General features: G+C 38.3%; 1 protein-coding gene across 11 annotated transcripts in view; it reads right to left on the bottom strand.

Moving 5' to 3' along the window:
* Nucleotides 1-23,784, bottom strand: part of Dlg2 (discs large MAGUK scaffold protein 2) — a 2,085,086-nt gene that overhangs the window by 746,537 nt on the left and 1,314,765 nt on the right. For 10 of the 11 annotated variants that reach the window (XM_042686455.1, XM_042686483.1, XM_042686517.1 and 7 more), the window contains one exon: nt 12,916-12,969. The exons of the other annotated variant lie outside the window; for it this stretch is intronic. In XM_042686455.1, coding sequence (XP_042542389.1) covers nt 12,916-12,969 — 54 coding nt within the window. The remainder of the gene's footprint in view (nt 1-12,915; nt 12,970-23,784) is intronic. 11 annotated transcript variants of the gene reach the window in all.

The raw sequence follows: 23,784 nt of genomic DNA, 5'->3' as shown, positions 1-23,784 counted from the left end.
ATGGGACCTATGTTTCTTTGGGTCTGGCTTACTTCAATTAATATAATTTTTCCAAGACAAAGGGGGAACCAATGCAACAGTGATACTCACAAGACAATATGTTGAAAATGATGTGCACAACTGGGGGGGGGGGGGGAGGGAATTGAGAGGGCAGGGAAAGTGGACGAAAAATGAGGGAGGGGGTAACAAGTACCAGAAATGTACCCACTACCTTACTGTAATCCTTCTGTACATAACCTTGACAATAAAATAAAGAAAATAAAATGTATAATACTTAGTAGGAACAGACCACATACTCCAATTGTCTTAATGAAAAGGATGTTCACAATTTCCCAGACATCTAAGGTAATACTATAAACACAGCCCACAGGATAAGGTCCAAGCCTCCAGTCAGATTACCAAGGAAGGCCTTCACAAATGAGATTCAGCCTCATCTCTTGGCCTCATGTGCTCAAGCTGCACAGAACTCAGGCCACCAGAGTTTTCAGACTTTCGATTTTCCCTCATACATTTCTGGAATGTTTCTACCTAATCATGATGGATAAAAGTTACTTATTCTTCAAGAATGTAATATTTTACTCTGACTTGTTCCAATAGAATGACTGCTTTATTTTTTATTTTTGTCAGTCATGGGGCTTGAACTCTGGGCCTGATGTGCTCTTCAGATCAATGCAAGCACTCTACCACTTAAGCCACAGAGCCACTTCCAGTTTTCTAGGGGTTTATTGGAGATAAGAGTTTCATAGACTTTTCTGCCCAGGTTGGCTTTGAAATGTGATCCTCAGATCTCAGCCTCCTGAGTAGCTACGATTACAGGTGTGAACCACCAGTGCCCAGCTTTAGGATGACTTCTTTTTTTATATATATAATAAGTTTTTTTTATTGGGAAAATACTGTACAGAAGGGTTACAGTTACATGAGCAAGGTAATGAGTACATTTCCTTTTTTTTGCATTACTATGTGACTTCTTTTTATTATTATTTTTTATTGTGAAAATACAGTACAGAGGGGTTACAATTAAATGGACAAGATAATGAGTATATTTCTTATAAAGCATTATTGCTTCCTCCTTTGTTTCCCCTTCCCATCCTTTCCCATCTACCCCTCTCCCCCCCTCCATTCCCCCCAACCTGGCCAAAGTTGTAAAGTTCGTTTTTTGACATAACGACTTGTACATCTCATTGTTGGAAGGGTGCACCTGTATCCCTATTTAAACGATTTGATTTTTCCCCTCCCCTCCACAAATTATACCAACATCAAATACAGTGAAAGTAGGGGTTATACCGTGGAGGAGGGACATACAAAGCAACAAAGAAATCAACTTATAAATATGTTAGAAATAATCGCATGAAAGAAAAATCATTTGAATCCTTATCTTGGGGTTCGTTTCACCAAACATCAACTTATCTGACCTTTTCTGCTTGACTCAGACATATACTAGTTATTGCAAATAAGGGAAACCATGGGACCTATGTTTCTTTGGGCCTGGCTTACTTCACTTAATATCATTTTTTCCAAGTCTTTCCATTTCCTAACAAATGGGGCAATGTCATTGTTTCGGATGGAGGCATAGAATTCTATTGTGTATATATACCATATTTTCTTGGTCCATTCATCTACTGAGGGGCATCTGGATTGGTTCCATATCTTAGCTATGGTAAATAATGCTGTAATAAACATAGTTGTGCTGGTAGCTTTAGTGTGGTCTTGTTTGTGATCATTTGGGTAAATGCCCAAAAATGGGATTGCTGGGTCATAGGGGAGCTCTATGTGGAGTCTTTTGAGGAACCTCCATACTACTTTCCAAAGTGGTTGAACAAGTTTACACTCCCACCAACAATGAAGTAAGGTTCCCTTCTGTCCATATCGCTTCCAGTATCTGTTGTTATTAGAGTTCTTAATTTTTGCCATTCTAACTGGGGTGAGGTGGTATCTCAATGTTGTTTGTTTTGATCTGCATTTCTTTTATGGCTAAGGAGGTTGAGCATTTCTTCATGTGTCTATTGGCCATCTTTCTTTCCTCTTCAGAGAAGTTTCTCTTAAGTCTTTAGCCCTCTCACTTATTGGGCAGTTGTTTCTTTGAGGATTTGTTTTTGGAGGATTTAATTTTTTGGGTTCCATGTATATTTTAGATATGAGACCCTTGTCCATTGTATGGCTAGTGAAGATCTTCTCCCAATCCGTGGGCTTTCTATTGATCTTGCTAGCTATGTCCTTTGCCATGCAGAAGCTCTGCAATTTCATGCAATCCCATTTGTCCAAACTTTCTTTGGTTTGTTGTGTTTCTGGGTCTCTATTAACAAAATTTGGGCATGGGCCAAGGAGACCTAGGGTTTCTCCTATTTCTTATCAAGCATTGTTGCCTCCTCTGACTTCTTATATGCATTTATTTCCTTTTTTTCATACCTTCCTCCATCCCTCCCTCATACTCTCTCCTTTCTTTCCTTCCTTCTTTGTCTGTTTCCTCTACTATTGGTAAAAATATGCTGAGCTGTAGAGCTACAATGATGGGAAAGACAAACCAAATTTTTCCTCTGTGTTTATGATGTTAGTATGCTGGGTAAAAAATAAAATAAAATAAAATGCACTGTGATCACTTTTTTGAAGGTGAAGAAGAGAGTCTGCTGTGGAATTAAAGAATACCAGTTTACCCCTAAACTCTCCTGAGTAGAAGCATTATTTAAACTGTAACCTTTAGAATGTAAAGGAGCCAGGCAAACATTTAAGCAAAGGCTTTCCTACATGGAAAAGGCAGTATTCTAAACATAGTGTTTCTCCACTAGGATATGATTATGTTTTATAAAGTATCTCAGATGGTTTTAAAAAGTATATACCACCAGAAATAAGCACTGGCTCAGAGTGATGCACAGTGTCTTATCATGGCCCCTTAGTGATCCTAGAGAGTTGAACGTGGTCCTTTCTGTATACAAGATTTCTTCCTAGACTGTCTTCCCAGTTTTGTTCAGATTCTAAGGATGCTTGGTGACTCACTGGCTTGTAAAAGTGCCTTGGAAACTGAGAGTGGACTCGACCAAGTTTCATTGTATATAAGAACCTAAGGAAAAGCCTCCCAGTATTCTTGATTCTACTCTCAAACAAAATGATTCCCTAGTCGCCTGAAGAACCTGATATGAACAGTTGACAGATAATACCTTAAGACACTCTGCAAATAATTCTCAGGTCTATTTCTCCTTTTCTTTAATCCATTCTGCTAGGCTGAATTCCTTAGAACGAGAGTGGCTTTTGTACTCAGGTATATATGAGCACATGTCCTCAAGGAACCATACCTAGAAGAAAGGCCTATGTTGTAACTGCAATACATTGATCGTGTTCTCTACCTGGACCACTGTTTTCAGTCTCTCATTGCCTCTCATTTGAAGCCAACCGACAAACTTCAATAGAGGCTTCCCATTGGATAAGGAATTACATGTAGAGCAGCCAGTAAACTGCCCTGTGTAGGTTACCACAGAGGCAAAAAGATGTAAATAGGTCTGGGAACGTGTTAGTAGGTCAGTCTCAATTTGAATAACTTTCAATACTCATCTCAGGTTCAATAGAAGTGGATTTTTTTGAATTTCACAATAAAATTGATGAAAGCATCACTAAACTTGCAAGAAAATTTTTATCAATCCTTTGCATTTGCTTTCTTCTGCCATTTATGAGTCTTGAAAGATAACCTTTTAAGGACCATGACAACAAAGACCCTATCTTCTATATAAGTACTCTCCACAATTCCCAGAGAATGAGACTATTTAGAAGATCTAAAAATATGTAACTATAAAATAGAAGAAAAAAACTCAAAAACTTGGGAGGAAAATTTGGTCATGTATGGGCATCCAGTGTTTGTCTAGTAGTTCTGTGATTGGGGGGAAAGGCACATTTATTCTCTGTGTTACTATTTGATATTAGGAATAACTCTGTCCATAGAACTTTCTGAAATTATATGATTTATATCTATACAATGAAATATGGAACCTATTAGTTAGGTTGTCTCCTGCATTCTGGAGATGTAGTTAGGGCAATTGAGGAATTAAATTTGCATAATTTCAATAACCACATATGAATAGTAGCTATTTTCTAGGAAAACACAGGCATAGAACCTAGCATACCATATTATATTAAGTCATTAAGTGTGCTTAATTTGAATTAACTAGACTCTTTCCCTTATAGATGTACATTTTAATATGAATGAGAAAGGGGAACTGTGTCAAGGACAGGTCAAAGGTGTGCTGGAAAACAGACATGAGGATCAAAACCAAAAAAGCTCTATCTCTTGAATAGGGCTTCTCAAACTTTAGTATGTATACAAACCATGAAGTTCTTGCTTAAAAAGTTTTTTTTTTTTTTTTGTCGGTCGTGGGGCTTGAACTCTGGGCCTGGGCGCTGTCCCTCAGCTCTTCAGCTCAAGGCAAGCGCGCTACCACTTGAGCTACAGTGCCACTTCCGGTTTTCTGGTGGTTTATTGGAGATAGGAGTCTCACGGTCTCTCCTGCCCGGGCTGGCTTTGAACCGCGATCCTCAGATCTCAGCCTCCTGAGTAGCTAGGATTACAGGCGTGAGCCACCAGCGCCCGGCGCTTAAAAAGTTTTTTGTTTGTTTGTTTGTTTTTGTTGGTTGTGGGGCTTGAACTCTGGGCCTGGGCGCTGTCCCTGTGCTCTTCAGCTCAAGGCGAGAGCTCTACCGTGTGAGCCACAGCGCCATTTCCAGTTTTCTAGTGGTTTATTGGAGATAAGAGTCTCACAGCCTTTCCTGCCCAGGCTGGCTTTGAACCATGGTCCTCAGATCTTAGCCTCCTGAGTAGCTAGGATTACACGCGTGAGCCACCGACGTCCAGCTAAAAAGGTTTTAATCTTAGTAGACCTTGGTTGAGACATTAGAATCTATTGCTTGCAAGCTTTCAGGTAATAGTGCTGCTGCTAGGCCTTGGGACCCAAGGTAGCAAGCAGAAATATAGAGATGGTTGGCCAATTGACAGACATATTACAGTTTGTTTTACCTGAAGTAGCTATGGTCCTGAAAGCTCATTTCAAGATTCAAGTTTAGATTATATTATAAGAAGTTTCATTTATCAAAGGTAGGCCCTTATTCCATTGTTAGTATGTGCTCAGCATTGGTTAACCTCTTATTACATAAAAGAAATGTACTCATTACAACTCTTGGAGGGAAAATATTATCCCCCTCCCCATTTTACAGAAAACAAAAAAGATTTAATTACATAATTTGATTTACTCAAAACTCAGAGATGAACCTGGAACTCAGGTATACATAAAAGAAAGTCTGGTCTCTCTCACTATCCTATCACATTACTCTGAGATGGATGCAGGACTGAGTAGAGCGAGCCTCATCTAGGAGTTTATGAGAAATGTAGTGAGGAAGAGGTGGATAGGGGAGAGAAGGGTGAGACTGTTCAAAGATATATTGTACTCATAAGCTGCTTTGTAAAACAGCAACTCCTTTGTATAAATAATATATATCATGCACACACACATACACACACACACACACACACACACACACACACACACACACACACACACACACATATATATGTATATGTAACTGTAGGTCATATCATGGGCCTAACTAGACTTTGAAGAATTAAAATCTCTTGCAGGGTGCTGGTTCAAGAGGCTGAGATTTCAGGATTGTGGTTCAAAGCCAACCCAGGCAGACTCTTGAGCCCAATTAGCCACCAGAAAACCTCAAGTGGAAGTGTGGGTCAAAGTGATAGAGCACTAAAAGCTTGCGCATAGAAGTGAAGGAACAGTGCCCAAGTCCTGCATTCACAACCAACAGGAAAAAAAAAATCTCACCCCAGTAAAAATGGCCATAATCCAAAAGACAGACAACAAGAGATGTGGGTGGGGGAATGGGAACAAAGAAATTCTATTATACTGTTAGTGGGAATGTAAACTGTACAACCATGGGGGAAGGCAGTTTGGAGATTCCTCAAAAATGAAACAGGGCATTTATTTACCCATGAGATTATAAATCAGAATACTGTAAAACCATTTGCATACCTATATTCATTGCTGCATTATTCACCATAGCCATTATGGAAATAGCCCAGATGCACCTCAATGGATAGATTAAGAAAATATGATAATATATATATATGATATAGATACATATGATAATATATATATATGATATAGATACATACAGAGACTTGTGGAAAATTATGTCAAGTGAAGTAAGTCATGCTCAGAGAGAAATTGTATGTTTTCTTTCATATGTGAATTTTATTTTTATAATTTTACATGTAAACATGTATAAGGCCATATCCATATATACACAAACAAATTAACTAAAGTAGGGTATATTCAAGGGACAATTCCAATGGTGTAACTCTTTGAACAGTTAACTTACAGTTTAACAAAATGAGTACCAGGAAGCTGGGACCTGAGTTGCTAGAAGGAGAGATGAAATCGAACCCATGGGGCAGGGGAGAGGGGCTGATGAACAGGGGGAGGAAAGGTGAATGAATGCATTCATAATATTGCATGTACATATGTGAAAATGCAAACAGGTAATTTCAGTGGAAGGGTGGATCAGGAGCGATGGAAAGAATAAGAAAAGGGTGACATTGATCAAGACACATTATACTCATAAACAGAAGCATTGAGTTGAAACCCCTTTATACAACTACTTCAAGTTAATAAAAAATGAATAAATATATTTTTTAAATGAAAGACTAACCCAAGGGATGACTCAAGGTTTAGCCACTGCTAAAATAACAGAAAAATAATTATATAAATCAAATATTGGAAAAAAAATTGTTTGAATCTCAAGAAGATTCCCAGGTAATTGCTAATTACATTAGCATTTGAAAAGACTCTTTCTCCTCCACTGCTTGCCTTTTAGAGCAAAGTGCCAAGATGAATCTGCTGAGTTTGACAACTCAGAAATGCATTTATATTGATCCTGGAAAAAGCGTTGATAGCTTTGCCTCTATTGTTGAATTCCTATTGCCCCCTGGGCATAGTTTTGTCAAAATTAATTTTTTTCCTGACAGGTGAGGATTTTTCAGCTCATAATATTACACTATCAACAGATTAAAATAGTGATAATATAGTTTTAGTGGTATTCCTGGGGAAAAACAAGAAAAGGAAAAAAAATAACAGTTTGTTGAAGGGTAGCCAAAACCATGGAATTTTTCTGAAATATTTTACTAGTATTAATCATTTCCAGGATGGTTTGAAGAAGGACATATACTTGTATCCTATCACAGGTGATTCTGTAAAGCGGTCCAATTAAAGCAAACAATAGTGTAGGCCACACTATCTTACGCAGTGACTCAGAGATATTAATGATTAACTGTCCAGCTCCATCACCAAAGGATTGGTCATCTCATTTCTATAATACAGTAACCTCCTCCGCAGGGAGTTGTAACTCCTTCAGCTTCCCGTGGCTGAAATCAATCAATGGGCCATTTCGACATAGCGGAACAACACCTGTCAATCTCAAACTCACTCTCCTCCTACCCAATGAGCTTCCTTGTTAATGCAATTGCTTCTCTGTGTTTGTGAACACAAGGCATCCTTCATGTTCTCCTCCTCTTCTTTTGTTTTCACTCTCATTGCCAACTTTGATTTGGGGACACTTCCTCCAGTCAGGTCACTAGTTTGTCTTCTACCACAGATGTTTATATCTACCGACCTTGCACTTTTGAAGTATTTACGACAAAAATCGCTCTTAATACTGTAACATGATTGCTTTCAAGCAAGGTTGACATACATGATCTTACTGGCAGTTACCAGCAGTTACACTAAGTGGGCAACAGAACTAAGAAGGCCCCTCTCATAGTCTTTGTAACCCGATTTATTTCTTCTACTTCTTTTTTTCTACTTTCTTCTTTTCCTGTATCCCTGAAGATTTTCCAAGCAACAGTCCTAGAAGTTTATCTTCACATTTCTGCGCCTGGAAACAAAGTGTCTTCTATAATCCAGGTGCTCCCTGCTTTGTTCTGTAATAACCAGCCCATGGATCATCAGAGCAGCCCCCGGCCCAGCCTGCTGCAGGGTTGTTGAGACTGACATCACCACCAACCCCATTCCCCCCTCCGGGCTGCTGGGAGGGAGGGGCGTCGAGCCCCACATGGTGAACTGTCAACAAGTGATTGGACAGTGGGCAGCTTGGGAGAGGGGTATGAATGGCAGTTGGAAACCATTAAGCGGTTGACTCCTTGGAGTGGAGAAAGGGGCACAGCCTATATATAGGCTGTGTGTTAGGAACAGGAAGGTGGAGTGAGAGACAGGGGGTGTGCAGGGGGTGGTGGAGAGAGAGAGAGAGAGAGAGAGAGAGAGAGACAGCAAGAGGGGAAAGACCGCAAGAGGCACCTACAGGAGCAGAGCAGGGCAGGCTCTGGAAGGCAGAGCAGGCCTCCTCTAGAAGCCATTTGGGACCTTCTCTAGAGAGGCCTGTGGAGAGGCGCCTCCCTGAGCAGAGCAGGGCAGGCCTGGGGAGAGTGGAGAGCCTGCAGAGGAGGAGGAAGGGAAGAAAAGTAAAAGCCTTCTTCTTTGGAGGTTTGGAGCTTTGGAGGTCTGAGGTTTGGAGATTTGCAGACCGATTAATTGGTTTGCAGACCAACTAATAAAGGGTCAGACTGCCTATTGGAGGCTTGGAGGTTTGGTGGTCAAGGCTGCTCTTGGTTCTGGATATCTAGCCCAAGAAAAGGTAGTCGCAGACCCCCTTTCTGGTGTGAATAGGGTAAATAAAATTCTGTCACCTTAAACTGTGCCTCGATGGATTGCCTTGGCCTTTGGAGGTCATAATTGTTCAGTCTCACTAATAGATGAATATTTTTGAAGTGTAAGATTCCTGATTTTATGCCTTTTTCCATGTAAAGGGATATGTACAGATTCTTGTCCCTTTTAGTTAAGCTCTTGTTATGGTACGTTACTTTGTAGTTAAGGTATTCTCTCCTTCCTCCACTTTGAGCTTGGCAGAATGGCTTCTGGTGGCCCTTGGAGTATGAGAAAATTTAACATGAGAAGAGGCTCTGTGCCTGGGTCATGACCTTGTGATCTTGTACTTTGGACATGACAGAATGAGTAACAGCTTGGGAAACCACTGCCCACTTCCTATTCCTCAGAGTGTAATATGTGAAGCAGAGATATTCCAGACAGCCTAATGTTTCTCAGCGCGACGCAGTTGCACTAGCCAATCACAAAATGTGTGCAGAAGAACTAAATGCCTATTGCTATCAGCTAGTGATTACATGATTGTTCATTATACTCCAAAACTTTGCCATCACATGAAGTATCCGTAAGTGGTAGAACACCCTTTGCCATTTAATAGTTTAACTAGAACAACTATCTATAAAATCAGAGGTTTGTATTCATTATACTCAATGGGAATTAAAGCGCATGATTGTCAAGTATCCCACTCCTCACAGTATACTTCAAGAAAATAGGTCAGAAATTTACCAAACTGTGAAATGAATGAATACTAGAAAAAGAATATTAGAGAAGGCTGGAGGGTAAGAAGGATTCTAGAATTTCTCTGATCAATTTATTTTTAGAAAGCGGAGCGAATGAGGTTTGTTAGACAGTGTTCAGTATAGAACTCTGACATGCTTACTGAAAGGAAGAGTCTGTTGGGGAGAAAGGTGCAAGTTAATTGGCTGCGCAGCTCCAGCAAGGTGATATGTTACCATTTAATTAGTCAGCCTTCAGGGACCTGGATGTACAGATCAAAAGCAGGCTGTCCTGTCAATTCTGGACATAAAACAATATTCAGTATATAAAAATATGGATTTAAAAAAAAAAAAGTGTGAGTAAAAAAGAGAAGCTAGAAAGCTTTAAAATAGGAAGCTGATATAATTTTTAAGTTTAGTAGAAATGCTTTGCATAAGAGGCTGGGCTGGCCAATGAATTTATTTGAGGCACTCAGTGGGGAATGGAAAGGGAAACACAGAAATGATGGGACAAAAGGTAAACCAATTCAGCATTCACTAGACACTATGTTTGAAATGAACTATACAACTTGTGGGGGGAAGCCTGGGAGGGGAAAACTGGGAGAAAATAAGGGAGGGGGTGACACTGTTCAAAAAGAAACGTACTCACTACCTGACTTATATAACTGTAACCCCTCTGTACATCACCTTTACAATAAAATATTTTTAAAAAATCTGTGACATCCTTAATATCAGGGTTTTAATATCCCTTAATGAAACTTCCTTAAAAACACTTTAAATATCTTCTGTATCTTTATTAGACACTTACATAAAAATTTTCTTTAGCCGTAGAAGTTTCCTTTTGTTACTCAATTATCCTTTCCATATATGCCAAGAAACGATTTCCATAAGAACCATTTATATCTAAAATCCAATTTTCTAATCAGCAAAATTAGTACATTGACTTGTAATGAAATTATTTTGGGGAGGATTTTAATATACAAGTTCAAATTTGTCACTCAGGTAATATTTTTAAGGAGGAAATGTTCTTATGCAACATGACTAAAATGCCCCGGGGAGCTCTGAAATTATTTTTTCATTAAATAGAGCTGAAATTATGTGAACAAGTAGAACATGAGAAACAAAAAAGGAAAACAAAATATAGAACACTGGGGAATGAGAAAATAGAAAATAGACTGTAAAAGGAACAGTAACTTGTTCAAGGTTACCCAGTGAGTCAGGAAAAAAGGGTGAGTTGGAATCATGCCAAGAAACAAGGTATAGCAAACTTTAATAGCCACGTACTAAATCTGCTGGCCAAGTTCTAATGGCTCACATCTGTAATTCTAGCTACTCAGGAGGCTGAGATCTGAAGATCATGGTTTGAAATCTGAGAAAAAAGGCCACAAGACTTTTATCTCCAGTTAACTACCCAGAACAACCAGAAGTGGAGGTGTGGCTCAATCTGTAGAGCACCAGCCTTGGGTAGCTAAGGATGATAGTCCAAGCCCTGAGTTCAAGCCCTCATATCAGCGCGCGCGCGCGCGCGCGCGCGCGCACACACACGTACACACCCCATAAATTGCTATGAACCAGCATGACATATATAAACTCTCACTTAATGCCATAACTACTACAAAGTAGGTATTATAATTTCTGCTCTATAGATAAATACAGGTCCAGAAAAATAAAATGAATTCCTTAATAATACACTATAATAAAAACTGGGATAGTTATACCATGCCACACTGCCTATCATACCTCTCTGAAGATCTGACTCTTAAGTATGCAAAACTGGAGAACCCAAATCAAGTACAAACATTATCTTTTGGAGAATGAAAGCAATGTGACTCATTTGCTATATGTGATTTTTTTTTAACTAAAAAGTTGAAAAACCAGCTAGGAATGTCCAATATGCTTAGACTTTAATGATAAGTGAACTACACATGGGCGCATCTTATAGTACGTCTATAAGAATTGCATCAAGATTTAAAAATAGTCCACAACAGGAACTGGTCCTATGTGCTGTGTGTCTGTTTCTAAAAATCATACTTCATCTGCTCCATCAAGGGTCATGCTAAAGAAATTTAGTTGATATTTCAGACCACCTTAATATATATGTGTTCTTATTCTGAGGTCCTTGAAGTCCCAGTGTCCAAGAGATCTTCCAGCAGAGGATCAAGTTAATGTGTGTTTTTCAAGCCAAAAGAGAGAACAAGGAAGGGAAGGATTGTAAAACCAGCACCATCAAATGTCTTTACACCCTATAGTCAAGCTATCTGCACTTACTTCCGGCACTACTTTTTACTGTGAGTCCTGAGAAATTTATATAACCTCTTCATGAATCCATTTTCTAATTGCTAAAATAGAGAAATTAATAGGATCTGTCTTATAGAATTGCTCCCAGGACTAACTGAGCTAATATTTGTATAAATGTTTGATAAGGAAGATAGGAATAGGGACAACATAGGCACTTAGTGCTTTTAATACCTTGATGTGTATTACTTACAAAGCCGAGGCTACTTCATTTCTTCCAGTAAGTTTTACCTCATTTCCTGTCTGGCTCCAAATTATTCCTCACTGGAAAAATTTACAGATTTCTAGTTCAGTAGTTCAGGTGATTCAGCATTAAGTCAACCTTGTGTTCTTCCTGTCCTGACCCTGTGTCCCAGTTTAGACAGTTGTTCCTGTAATCCAGACCCAAACTTCCACTCTAGTTCTAGAATTCTACTCCCTTGTGGCTAGTCCTTACTGGAGAAGGTACTTGGGGCCTCTGGTTTTTCTGAGGTAGATAACCCCCCAAAAGCTACTGGTAGACTAGACACAATTTGATGGGCATATGCTAGTTGAAAACTAAATTGCCTGCATTTAGAAATTGCATCCAATTTTATTCAAATGTAAAGACTCAAGTGTATAACTTCTCTTGAAAAATGGATGATCTGGAAACATGGCCCCAAGTGAACCCAATCTCCTTAGGAGACCACCTGCTTTATACTTTTCAAAGTCCTGCCCTGCCTGCTTGATTTGTGCTGGCTATTTGCTTGATGCCCACAGGCAGTCAAGGTTGAGTCTAAATCTGCAACTAGCCAGTAGTTAGCAAGTCCTTAGTATTCTAAGTACTATGTGCTTAAGTGCTTCTTCACAGGTCAGGAATCTGTTTTCACGAAACCATATATTTCATTTTATACAGATATACTCTATCATCAGAAAACTTCTTCTCCCAGTTCTTTTAATCCATCAAATATTTATGCACTACTTACATTCTATGCTGTATACACAATGTTCTAAGTACTTCTTTAGAAACAACACAAAAACCACTGTTGATTTCTGTCACAAGTAATTCTGTGTTTTTACAATGGGCAGCCTAGCAAACTAAAATTATTTGAACAGAATTATTTATGTGTTTTTAATCTCATTTAATAAAATTAGCTAGATTGGCTAAAACTCTATAGAATTTTAAATGCAACTATTTTTCTGTCATAGTTTATAAAGAAAGGCTTAATAAAAATATTACTTACATAAGGAATTGTGTCCAAAGTATCAGTGTTGACAATTATAGGAGCAGGACTGGCCTAAAATACAAGAAATAGAAAAACATAAATAACAATGTATTCAATTGTTAAGTCACTCAACAGAGAATGCAATAAGCATTTCACAAAGTACCTGTGTAGGCACTGTACCACTTGTTAGGAGGTTAAATAAAATTGCTCAGGGCTTCCATTCCTTCCCACCTACAAATATTTATCTACAACATTACCACTAAAATGAGATAAAGTGCACATAGAATTTAGAATCACTTAGGAAATGTATTTATTACCTTACTCATGTAATTGTAATCCCTCTGTACAGTATCTTTACAATAAAAAATATATATTAAAAAAAGAATTTAGAATTATTTTTTCTAATATTACATATGAAAATATAAGAGGTGAGGATTTTTGCTGGGTTTGGGGTAAATATTTCTATTAAATTCACCAAGAATTAAATTTTCTAACACTTTTTAAAAATGGGCTTGCTAAAGAAATTTGATATTTTTTTCTCAAGGAAGAAAAATGAAATCCAAACCAGTATATACCACTATTCTCTTTAAACTGCCTTTTGAAGGTGTGTTGTATTCAATGGAATTTCAATTATAAAGTTTCAATGATCACATTAGAGTCATGCATAAAAATATCAGAATGAAACCTCTTTCTACGATTAATATATGCTAATGAAAAAGAGGAATAAAGTATAAGTATCAATATCTTATTGCATTGAATATCAGATCTTGTTTAAAATTTATATGTATATCTGATCACATGCACTATAAATATTTGAATATTAGAAATTACTCATAGATGGTAGAAAACTCTATTGATATGCTAACATTTTGTAAAAAAAAAAAAGTTTATATAATCTGTAGTTATTCCCTTTAATGTTTAGTAGGAGTCTTTGTAAAAGTGATATAGGAATGCTACAAGCCATGTCATTAGAAAATAAGAGATTGTAATCTCTATTTGTATCACCAATCTGACTTCATGAATATTGAGTAGCACTATCTTTATTTTCTAGTTTCCAGAATTTTCACAGAAACTTTCTCTTCATCCCCCAAAGGATCTTTACTCTCCTTCCCAAATTACAGATTTCATTTAGATAGAGGAAATACTCTCATCGTGATTAATCGAGATCTATCATTTGCAATGCGATGTTTTGGCAAGTGTGCAAATTTTGGGGCATTTCATTAGTTGTGCCCTCTGGAGTTATCAAGAGTTAACGGCTTTTTAATGTCAGTCTATGCCTGTGGAGTCCTAATCAAATGACTTAAAGAAAAAGGCAATCCAGCAGCAAAATAAAATTGTATGTCTTCACTCAAAACCCTGGGAATGTGGAACATAAAACCTGTTTACAGAGTAGGTCAACTAGATGTTCATGGTATATTCATAATTATCGATGGGAAGTACTTTGTGGGTAAATAGGGATTTTGATTACACATACACACGCAGAGGCATTTGGTGTAGGAAGATGTTTATGAGGCATAATCAGAAGACCTGGACTCAAAGTTATTTTCCTGGCTGCATGATCTGGGGTCTTACTAATTTGTTAAAAGGGACAAATCCTCTAAGATGCTCTAGCTTTTTCCTTTTTGAATAATGGAAATAATAATTATATTCCAACAAAGTTGAAGATAAAATGAGGTGATAGGTTTGAATGTGGGTTTTATTGGATCATGAATTCCTTTCATTTTTGTTTGTCATGGAAGGTTTTGGGTTCATCTTCTATTGTAAGTGACAACTTTGCTGGGAGAGCAGTTTGGGTTGGCAGTTGTTGATCTTCAGTGATTGGATTATACCATTCCAGGCTCTTCTTGTATTGAGGGTTTGTGTGGAGAGGTCTGCAGTGATTCTGATTTTCTTTTCATTGTAATAGAGCTTCTTCTTTAATTTTGTAACATTTAAGATTGGTTCCTTTCTGTTCACATCTAATGTTTTTACTATGATGTGTCTAGAAGTGTTGCTTCTTGGATCCAGTTTACTAGAGGTTCTATATGTTTCTGTTAAGCAGGCAAGATTTTCTCTCTTAAGAGTGGAGAAGGGCTGGGAAGATGGCTTGCCTTGCATGCATGAGGCCCTGGATTCAATTCCTCAGCACCACATAAGCAAAAAATAGCCAGAAGTGGTGTTGTGGCTCAAGTGGTATAGCGCTAGCCTTGAGCTGAAGAGCGGAGGGACAGTGCCCAGGCCCAGAGTTCAGGCCCCATGACCGACCACCCCCTCCCCCCAAAAAATGAAGAAATTCTCAGCTATTATTTTACTGAATAGGTTTTTGATGCCTTTACTATTAAATTCTTCCCTCTTGTCGATCACACTTATGCATAGATTTGATTTCTTAGCTGAGTCTACCACTTTCTCAACTTTTCTTTGGTAAGTTCTAAATCATTTTTTTAAATACTTTTGACTTTTTGTTCTATCTCTTCTGTTTTTATCCTCAAATTCTGGTATTCTGTTTCCACCTCACTTATTCTGTTACCTATGGAGTCCACTGTTATTTGCATTTGGAAATTAAACCTTTTATAGTTCTGAAATCAGTTCTCATTGTGTCCATTTAATTTTTTTATTGTGAAAATACCGTACAGAGGGGTTACAATTACATGAGCAAGGTAATGAGTACATTTCTTATCAAGCATTGCAGCCTCCTCCTTTGTTTCCCCTTCCCATCCCTTCCCATCTTCACCCCCACCCCCAGCGCCAAAGTTGTAAAGTTTGTTTTTTGACATAATGTCTTGCACATCTCATTGTTGCAATGGGTCCACCTGTATCCCTATTTAAACAATTTGTTTTTTCCCTTCCCCTCCACAAATTATATGAACATCAAATACAGTGAAAGCAGGGGTTATACCTTGGGGGAGGGACATACAAAGCAACAAAGAAATATCTTATAAATATGTTAGAAACAATTGCAAGAAAGAAAAACCACTTGAGTCCTTATCTTGGGGTTCATTTGGCCTAACATCAACTTATCTGACTGTTTCTGTCTCAGATATACACTAGTTATTGCAAATAAGGGAAACCATGGACCTGGCTTAATGCAGTGTCTAACTTGTCTATTTTTCTCTCTGTATCTTTCTGGGAGTCTTGGATTTTGTAATTTCTTTGCACTTTTGAAGTTGTTTTTAGATCTCCCCGTTTTATTTGACCAATTCTTTCTTTCTTTCTTTTTTTTGGTCAGTCACGGGACTTGCACACTGGGCCTGGGCACTGTCCTTGAGCTATTAAGCTCAAGGCAAGAGCTCTACCACTTGAGCCACAGAGCCACTTCATGTTTCTTTTTTTTTTTTATTTCTTTTTTTGGGGGGGTCCGGTCGTGGGCCTGAACTCTGGGCCTGGGCACTGTCCCTAAGCTCTTCAGATCAAGGCTAGCGCTCTACCACTTGAGCCACAGCGCCACTTCCGGCTTTTTTTTTTTTCTGCTTATGTGGTGCTGAGGAATTGAACTCAGGGCCTCATGCATGCAAGGCAAGCGCTCTACCACTGAGTCACCTTCTCAGTCCACAGTTCTTCCAGGTTCCTTTTGGTTAATTGGAGATAAGAGTCTCATGGACTTTTCTGCCTAGGCTGGCTTTAACAATGATCCTCAGATCTCAGCCTCCTGAGTAGATAGGATTAGAGGCGTGAGCCACCAGTGCCTGGCTAATGCTTCTTTTGTCTTTCAGCTCTTCTTCATTCTCACTGGAGTCCTTCCCTGGATTGTTGTTGGCTATTGGATTAATTTGTTGTCTGGATTGCTCAGGAATCTTGTAATCTTTTGTTGTGATTTAGGCATTTGGGTTCAGAGACTGTCTAGGCCATGGCCCCAGCTTGGGCTGTTTGCACCTGACAAGTGGGAACCCTGGGTTGATTTGGGCAGTTCACACTGGGCAGGCTATCCAGGAGGAAGTAAGAGGGCAGCCAAACAACAGGGAATGGCTCCCCGCTCTCTAACCACAGAGATGGGGTCCCACCACACCCTTCTCCTCAAATACGTAAACAGCAGAGTCACGGGAATGGGAAAAAAAATCTCCTAACTTGTGCACAAAAGGATGGAAAATCGCGCAAAGCGCTCCCCTCATCTCCCCATCCCACTCCAGCAACATGGATGGCGGCCTTGGCTTCCAGGACGCAGCAGCAGCCTGCAACATTATGAAGCTGACACAGAACAGCCAGGAGCCACCTGAGCACCCAGGCCCGGAGAATCTCCAGGGCGCCACCCAGCAACCAACAAGCAATGCAGCAGACCAGTGGCTGGAGAGGTCTGGCAGGGGAACTGCTTAATGTCCAAGCAGCAGGAAGGGCCAATGGTGGGAGCCGCCTAGCCACCAGGTGACCCAATGGCAGAAGCGGCCCGAAGATAAGCAGCAGGAGAGGCCCAGCAGCTGGCCAGCAGGAGTGGCCCAGCAGCTGGCCAGCAGGAGTGACCCCCCTGCATTCCAGCTCCCTGCCTGGGTCCTGACCGAGTTCTGGCCAACTAGCTCGGGGCCGAGCATGGGTACAAGGTGTTTGCTGGCCCAGGGACCCAGTGTGAACTAGTCCAAACCAATGTGTTTTGTAAACTAAATTTCAGGATTAGTGCTAAAAATTGCTAAGCATTCCTAAAGACTACAAGTTTACTCTTAGTTTTTAAGCTAGACCACATAATATTTAATGCTATCCTAATGCCTCCAACTGTACTTAGTCTGCTAAAAAATAACTGTAGTAATAACATTGTTACGATTAAGTATTCATAATATGTGTATATTCATATAATAACCAGGAAGCCATATTGATGAGGTAGTATTAGCACTGTCCCCATGTTACAGATGAGAACACTTAAATTCAAGGAAAATAATTGAAGTTTGAATATTGCCTTTTTTTTTTTTAACATCAAAAGCCACTTCCACTAAAGTGCTCTGTGATCCCTGCCATCTTGGTGACTGTGACAGATCTCTTTGTTAGAGTATCCTAGGAAACACAGTAAAGCAAAGACTACCATAGAGGCAAAAGTTGCTTTAGGAACCCAGCAGTTTAGAAATTTAAAGCAATTTTATGAAGTTTGAACATGTACATTTTTTTTATTTTCCAATTTTGATGACACCACTTTTATGCTACTTGGTTCCTATAGTTCACACAAAAGGACTATGTCTCACATGCTTGACTAAACTGAAAACTCACCAAGTGTTATATCCAATATTTCTATTCCTCTCTATATCTACTAGGGCTTTGATTAATGAATATATACTGAATTGATTGGGGACTTTGGCTTTTCTTCATATAGGTTATCTTAATTTATTACAGAAATAAGTTCTATACATAAGTCCATTTCCTATGCAAGTCTAGTAAGATATTTCTGTTTATGCTGTTTTTTTTCTCATTTCCTATCAGGAAATTTGATCTTTTTAATATGTTAAAAACTGACAAAGATTGTATTCTTCTCTAGAATTCTCCATAATATTAGAATGCATAGAAGAAAGTCAATAAATCCTCAGAAATTATCGATTAAATGTAACTGGAAAGCACAGATGAGGGTAAAAAAGAAAGTGATATTTATGACAAGATTTATGCAACAGTTTAGAGATGATCCATAATCACTTTACAAACAATACTGTGACTATTTTTATTATTTAATATTAAATAATTTTTATCACATCACTTGAAATCCAAACTTTTAGCTGAGCTCTGGTCTTTCATGCCTATAATCCTTCATATTTAGCGGGCTGAGATCTGGGGATCGAGAATCAAAGAAAGAAAGTCTGTGAGACTCTTATCTCCAATTAATCACAGAAAAATCCAGAAATGTGCTATGGTTCAAGTGGTAGAGTACTAGCCTTGAGCAAAAGGCGCTCAGGGACAGTGCCCAGGCTGAGTTCAAGCCCCCAGGACAGGCAAAATAAAAAAACAAATCCAAATTTTTGTAAAACAATAATTCACAATTTCAAAGTTGAAGAATAAAGTTCTTTAGTCCATCAGTGTAAGATCTAGGGTATGTAGAATTTTGGTGTAATAGAAGCTCATTGATCCTTTTAAGTGTTAAAACACTAAACAGAAGCCACAAATGATACTTAATTTCTACAGTACAAATTCAGGAACAGGCAAGATGGATAGATTATAGGAACACACATGATTACATACAGTTGACATTAGTTTTCTCTGTTGTAAACCCCAAAAAGATGCTGTGGTGGGCTCTTATGAGACACATTCAACCCCACTGTGTTTCTATACCAGGACCTCTGAAGATTCTCCTTGGTTTTTACTGCATGATTCAACCCTCTCCAGAATGTCTGACCAGAAGTTTGTTTGCACTGCTTCAGCCCCTCAGTGGCACATATATAAGCAAAGAATAAAAATCCAACTGCTTTTATCCCAAGCTACACAGGAGGCTCTGAAGCAGAAGACTGAAGTTCAAAGCCAGTATAGGTAGAATAGTCCATAAGATTGCATCTCCAAAACAGCCAACAATGTCTTGGCTCAAGTGGTAGAGCACTAGCCTCAAAAAGAAACTAAACACAAAGCCCCAAGTTCAAAGACCATGATTGCCTCCCCCCCCCCCCCCACCAAAAATAAATAAGGTGTCAGTAACACAGGAAGGATGGAGTAGGCTTGGGCTATGAGTGAGCTCTTCTCACTATTTGGTGAGAATTTCAGACCTTCCCCAAATTTACCTTGCATACTGTTTCTCTGTTCACTTTTGCAATTGTCAGAAATTAGTCTTAGTGTGACCTAAGTTTGCTTTTTGAGTCTTAAAAACCAGTTCTTTTATGACTTTCATGGATTCCTCCTGGTTTTATTCTCCAGTACAACCTCAGTTATCCTCTTTCATTTAACCCCTAAATTAAACTGGTGACTCAGTAGATTCCACCCCTCTCTTCACTGTTTATTCTACTTACTGAAAAGAGACATGACAAATCTGCAAAGGAAAACTCTTTTAATCAAGGAATTCAAGGCTTGCCTTTATGTAAATCAGGGCAGGCATTTTTGAAACTATAAGGGATTAAGAAAAAGAAATCTTTCTTTGGTAACCCAAACAATAAAAAGCAAGTGGTTTTCCTTTCACATTACATTCTCTTCCATGTGGAAAACTCAGAAGAAAGAATAAAAATAATCACAACAAATCAAGATGAAATCAGAAAGAATACTAGTAAAAATTAAATTATTAAAGTTATTCATGAAATCCAGCTACCATTCTACCACTAAATTTCATGGGATTTTCAAATATTCTTTAGATTACATTAGTAACTTTGCTTAGACTAGTATAAGATAAACTTTTATTGTTTATTACCATGAGAATGTTTTTCATGATGAATCTGACATAAAGAATGCAGCACTTCAAAGAATTCATTGATCTTAATTGTTGATGCTGACTATACCTTCATATTTTCTAAGTGTCAGATCTGGTCTATACCTTATGCGGGAGCAGGTAGTCTCAGCCCAAGGATCAGTGAAGCAGCCTTCTCTAGCAAACTGCTGGCAAGGCAATATAGTGGATGAGTACCAAGGAACCCTGAGAAACCTACACCTGGAAGTACAGGCTAACTAAGGGAGGGCCAAAAGACTGATTCCAGTACTGAGTCTAAACTTTCAAGAAGCAACATAGAGAGAGAGAATTCAATAGTTCATCAAGTGAACTAGTTAAAGAAACAATGTGAATGGTTAAATTTACAGTAAGAAATTAATTAGGGATTTCAACTGACCTAGAAAATATAAGTAGAAGGCAAGCAGTTGTCAGTAAGCCAAGTTAGACAGAAGGCAAAATAAGGAAGAATAACACATAAATTATGTTTGGAGCCCAGTACCTTTAGCTCACCTTCTCAGTCTAATAGGGTGATACTCTTAAGCAAGCAGAACTTTATTTGTTTATTTATGGGAAATAGGTCCTAAAATGACTCTTGCAAATATCATGGTATGATCATTTGAAGCAAAATAGAAGCCATCAAGTTTTAAAAGAAGTCTACTGTGTGTGTGTGTGTGAATGTGTGTAATGAGAGAGTTTTTTAATTTTATTTTATTGTAAACACTCTGTACAGAAGGGTTACAGTTATATGAGTAAGGTAATGAGAACATTTCTTTTTTTAATAAGTTTTTTTATTGTGAAAATACCGTATAGAGGGGTTACAATTACATGAGCAAGGTAATGAGTACATTTCTTATCAAGCATTGTTGCCTCCTCCTTTGTTTTTCCCCTATCACCATGAAAGAGTTTTTATTGTGAATGATGAAGTTCCCAGAAGCTCAAAGTATATATTAGATGACTTAAATAAGCTACCACAGGATACCATGTTAATCGTGTTAATAGACATGTAGCTTTAAAGTTCATACAAAGGGCAGCCATCAGGGTGAGCTCTAATTAGACCATATCCTAATGCCAATCAGGAAAGTAGAATGTTAGTGTTACATTTGTACTCTGTCTGATCTGACCTGAGACTTCAGCATTAAATATTGAATAAGTTAGGATTTAACTCAAAATTATTTTTTGTGTTAACTTTTCTTCTAACACTCCTTCATGCTGGCATTATTCTGGAAATAAAAATGCAGCACAGTTTGGTGTATTGCCAGCTACACATAATACAATGGGCTACTATCCAGAATATACAGAGAACTTAAGACACTAAACCCTCAAAGAATCAACAACCCAAGCAAATAAGCTAAATAAACACTAAGCCAGGTGCTGGTGGCTCATGCCTGTAATCCCAGCTACTCAAGAGGCTGAAATTGGAGGACTGCTGTTCAAAGCCAGCCCTGGCAGGAAAGTTCATGAGACTCTTTTTTTTTTTTTTTCAGACAGGCGTAGAAGTTTATTTACTGAACTGCTGCCCCTGCAGCATGTGGTAAAGAAGCATGGCTGCAAAGGAAAGGGTTCATGAGACTTTTATCTCCAATAAAACACCAGAAAACCAGAAGTGGTGACTCAAGTGGTAGAGTGCTTGTCTTGAGCTGAAGAGCTAAGGGACAGTGCCCAGGCCCAGAGTTCAAGCCCCATAACCAACAAAAGAAAAACATACAGACACACACACAAAACACTTCTCAGATGAAGAAGTCAAAATGGCCAATGGACATATGGGAAAATATTCAACATCTATGGGCATAAATGAAATGCAAATCAAAACAACACTGAGATTCCATATCACCCCAGTGAGAATAGCCAATATCAAGAATATAAACAATATTTTTAATCTACTTTGTTAAATAGCAACTCCTTTATGCAGTTAAAGATAATATATTTAGAAACAATAGCAAGAAAAAAAATATGGCCCTATCTTGGGGTTCATTTCGCTTAACATCATCTTATATGGTTATATGGATATAGCTTTTGAGTTTTTCTACTTGTGCTACACATGAACTAGTTATTGCAAATAAGGGAAACCATGGGACCTATGTTTCTTTGCCTGGATTACTTCATTTAATACAATTTTTTCCAAGTCTTTCCATTTCCTAACAAATGGGGTGATGTCTATAATGTACCATGTGATTTTTTTGTTTCTTTGTATGTTCCTCCCCCATGGTATAACCCCTGTATTAGATGTTGGTACCCTGCATCTTGTATATACACTTCTCTAATTCGGGGAGGGGAAGGGAAAAAAAAACAAAATGTTAAATAGAGATACAGGTTGACTCATGGTAACAATGAGATGTACAAGCAACTATGTTGAAAATGAACTTTACAACATTGGTGGGAGGTGGGGATTAGGGGGTGTAGTTGTGGAGGTGGGAGGGAAGGGATGGTAGGGGAAAAACAAAGGAGGAGGCAACAATGCTGGATAGGAAATGTACTCATTATCTTTCTCATATAACTGTAACCCCTCTGTACAGTATTTTTACACTAAAAATGTAAAAAATAATATATTTAAAAAATTAAGTAAAAATGCAACATGGTTGGAAGGAAAGACTTTCTCCATTTCCTGAAGTGTACTCTTTTGTTATTTCTCTTGGAATTGAAATTCTCTATTCATTCTCCTTCCCAATATGTTGGGATGAGGCCCAGCATCCCTAAGGATAATCAGAATCTTATTCCTATTGAATTTACCACCTACAACTATCAGTAATTTAAAGCTTTACTTACCAGAGCTGGGTTATGGTACCTAAATGAGACATTAATTTAGTGATGGCACTGGTATCAAGTTGCTATGCCTATAGTCCTAGCTACTCAGGAGGCCAAGATATAAGGATTGTGGTTGAATATTAGCTTGAGTGGAAAATACCATGAGATCTTACCTCCAATTAATCAACCAAAAAGCCAGATTTTGAGCTGTGGCTCAAGCAGTAGAGGACTGACCTCAAGCAAAAAAGCTCAGGGATTGTATCCAGGTCTGAGTTTAAGCCACAGGCCCAGCATACACAGGCAAACAGAAATGGATAAATAACAATAAGAATATGCACTTAAATAGTACTTTGCTTATATAAATTAACTTAATTCATCCTCACACAGCTGTATGAAAGAACTATCATTCTCAATTAATAGGTGAGGAAATGGAGCTTAAATAACTTATCTGAAGTCATGCAGCTGAAAAATAGATCTTTGAACCCAAGAAGGGACCTAATTTCATTATATACTGATGCTTGTGGTGAAATCAAACTTTACTAGATCTCTTTGCATCTTATTTTTTTCTATTGATCATCAACTTACACAGAGTCAATGTAAACCAAATTTGTCCTATGTAGCATGATCCTAAGAGTCTAAGCACCCTCCACTCCACTGTGCCTGATTCTTGAGACCCAGTACACGCTGTGAGCTGGCCTGCAGGAGGCATTTCTCAAGAAAAGGCCACTTTCCCAGGCACATAAAAGCTCACTCGGTCCTTTAAAAATTCCCCAAAGAGAGACATACAAAGCAACAACAAAAATCACATGGTACCTTATAAATATGTTAGAAACAATAGCAAGAAAGAAAAAAACCACTTGTGT

This window comes from Dipodomys spectabilis, unplaced genomic scaffold (genome assembly GCF_019054845.1).
Source record: "Dipodomys spectabilis isolate Male_0828 unplaced genomic scaffold, ASM1905484v1 ptg000003l, whole genome shotgun sequence".
Classification (NCBI taxonomy): domain Eukaryota; kingdom Metazoa; phylum Chordata; class Mammalia; order Rodentia; family Heteromyidae; genus Dipodomys; species Dipodomys spectabilis.
This window is presented reverse-complemented; position numbering and strand designations above follow the sequence as displayed.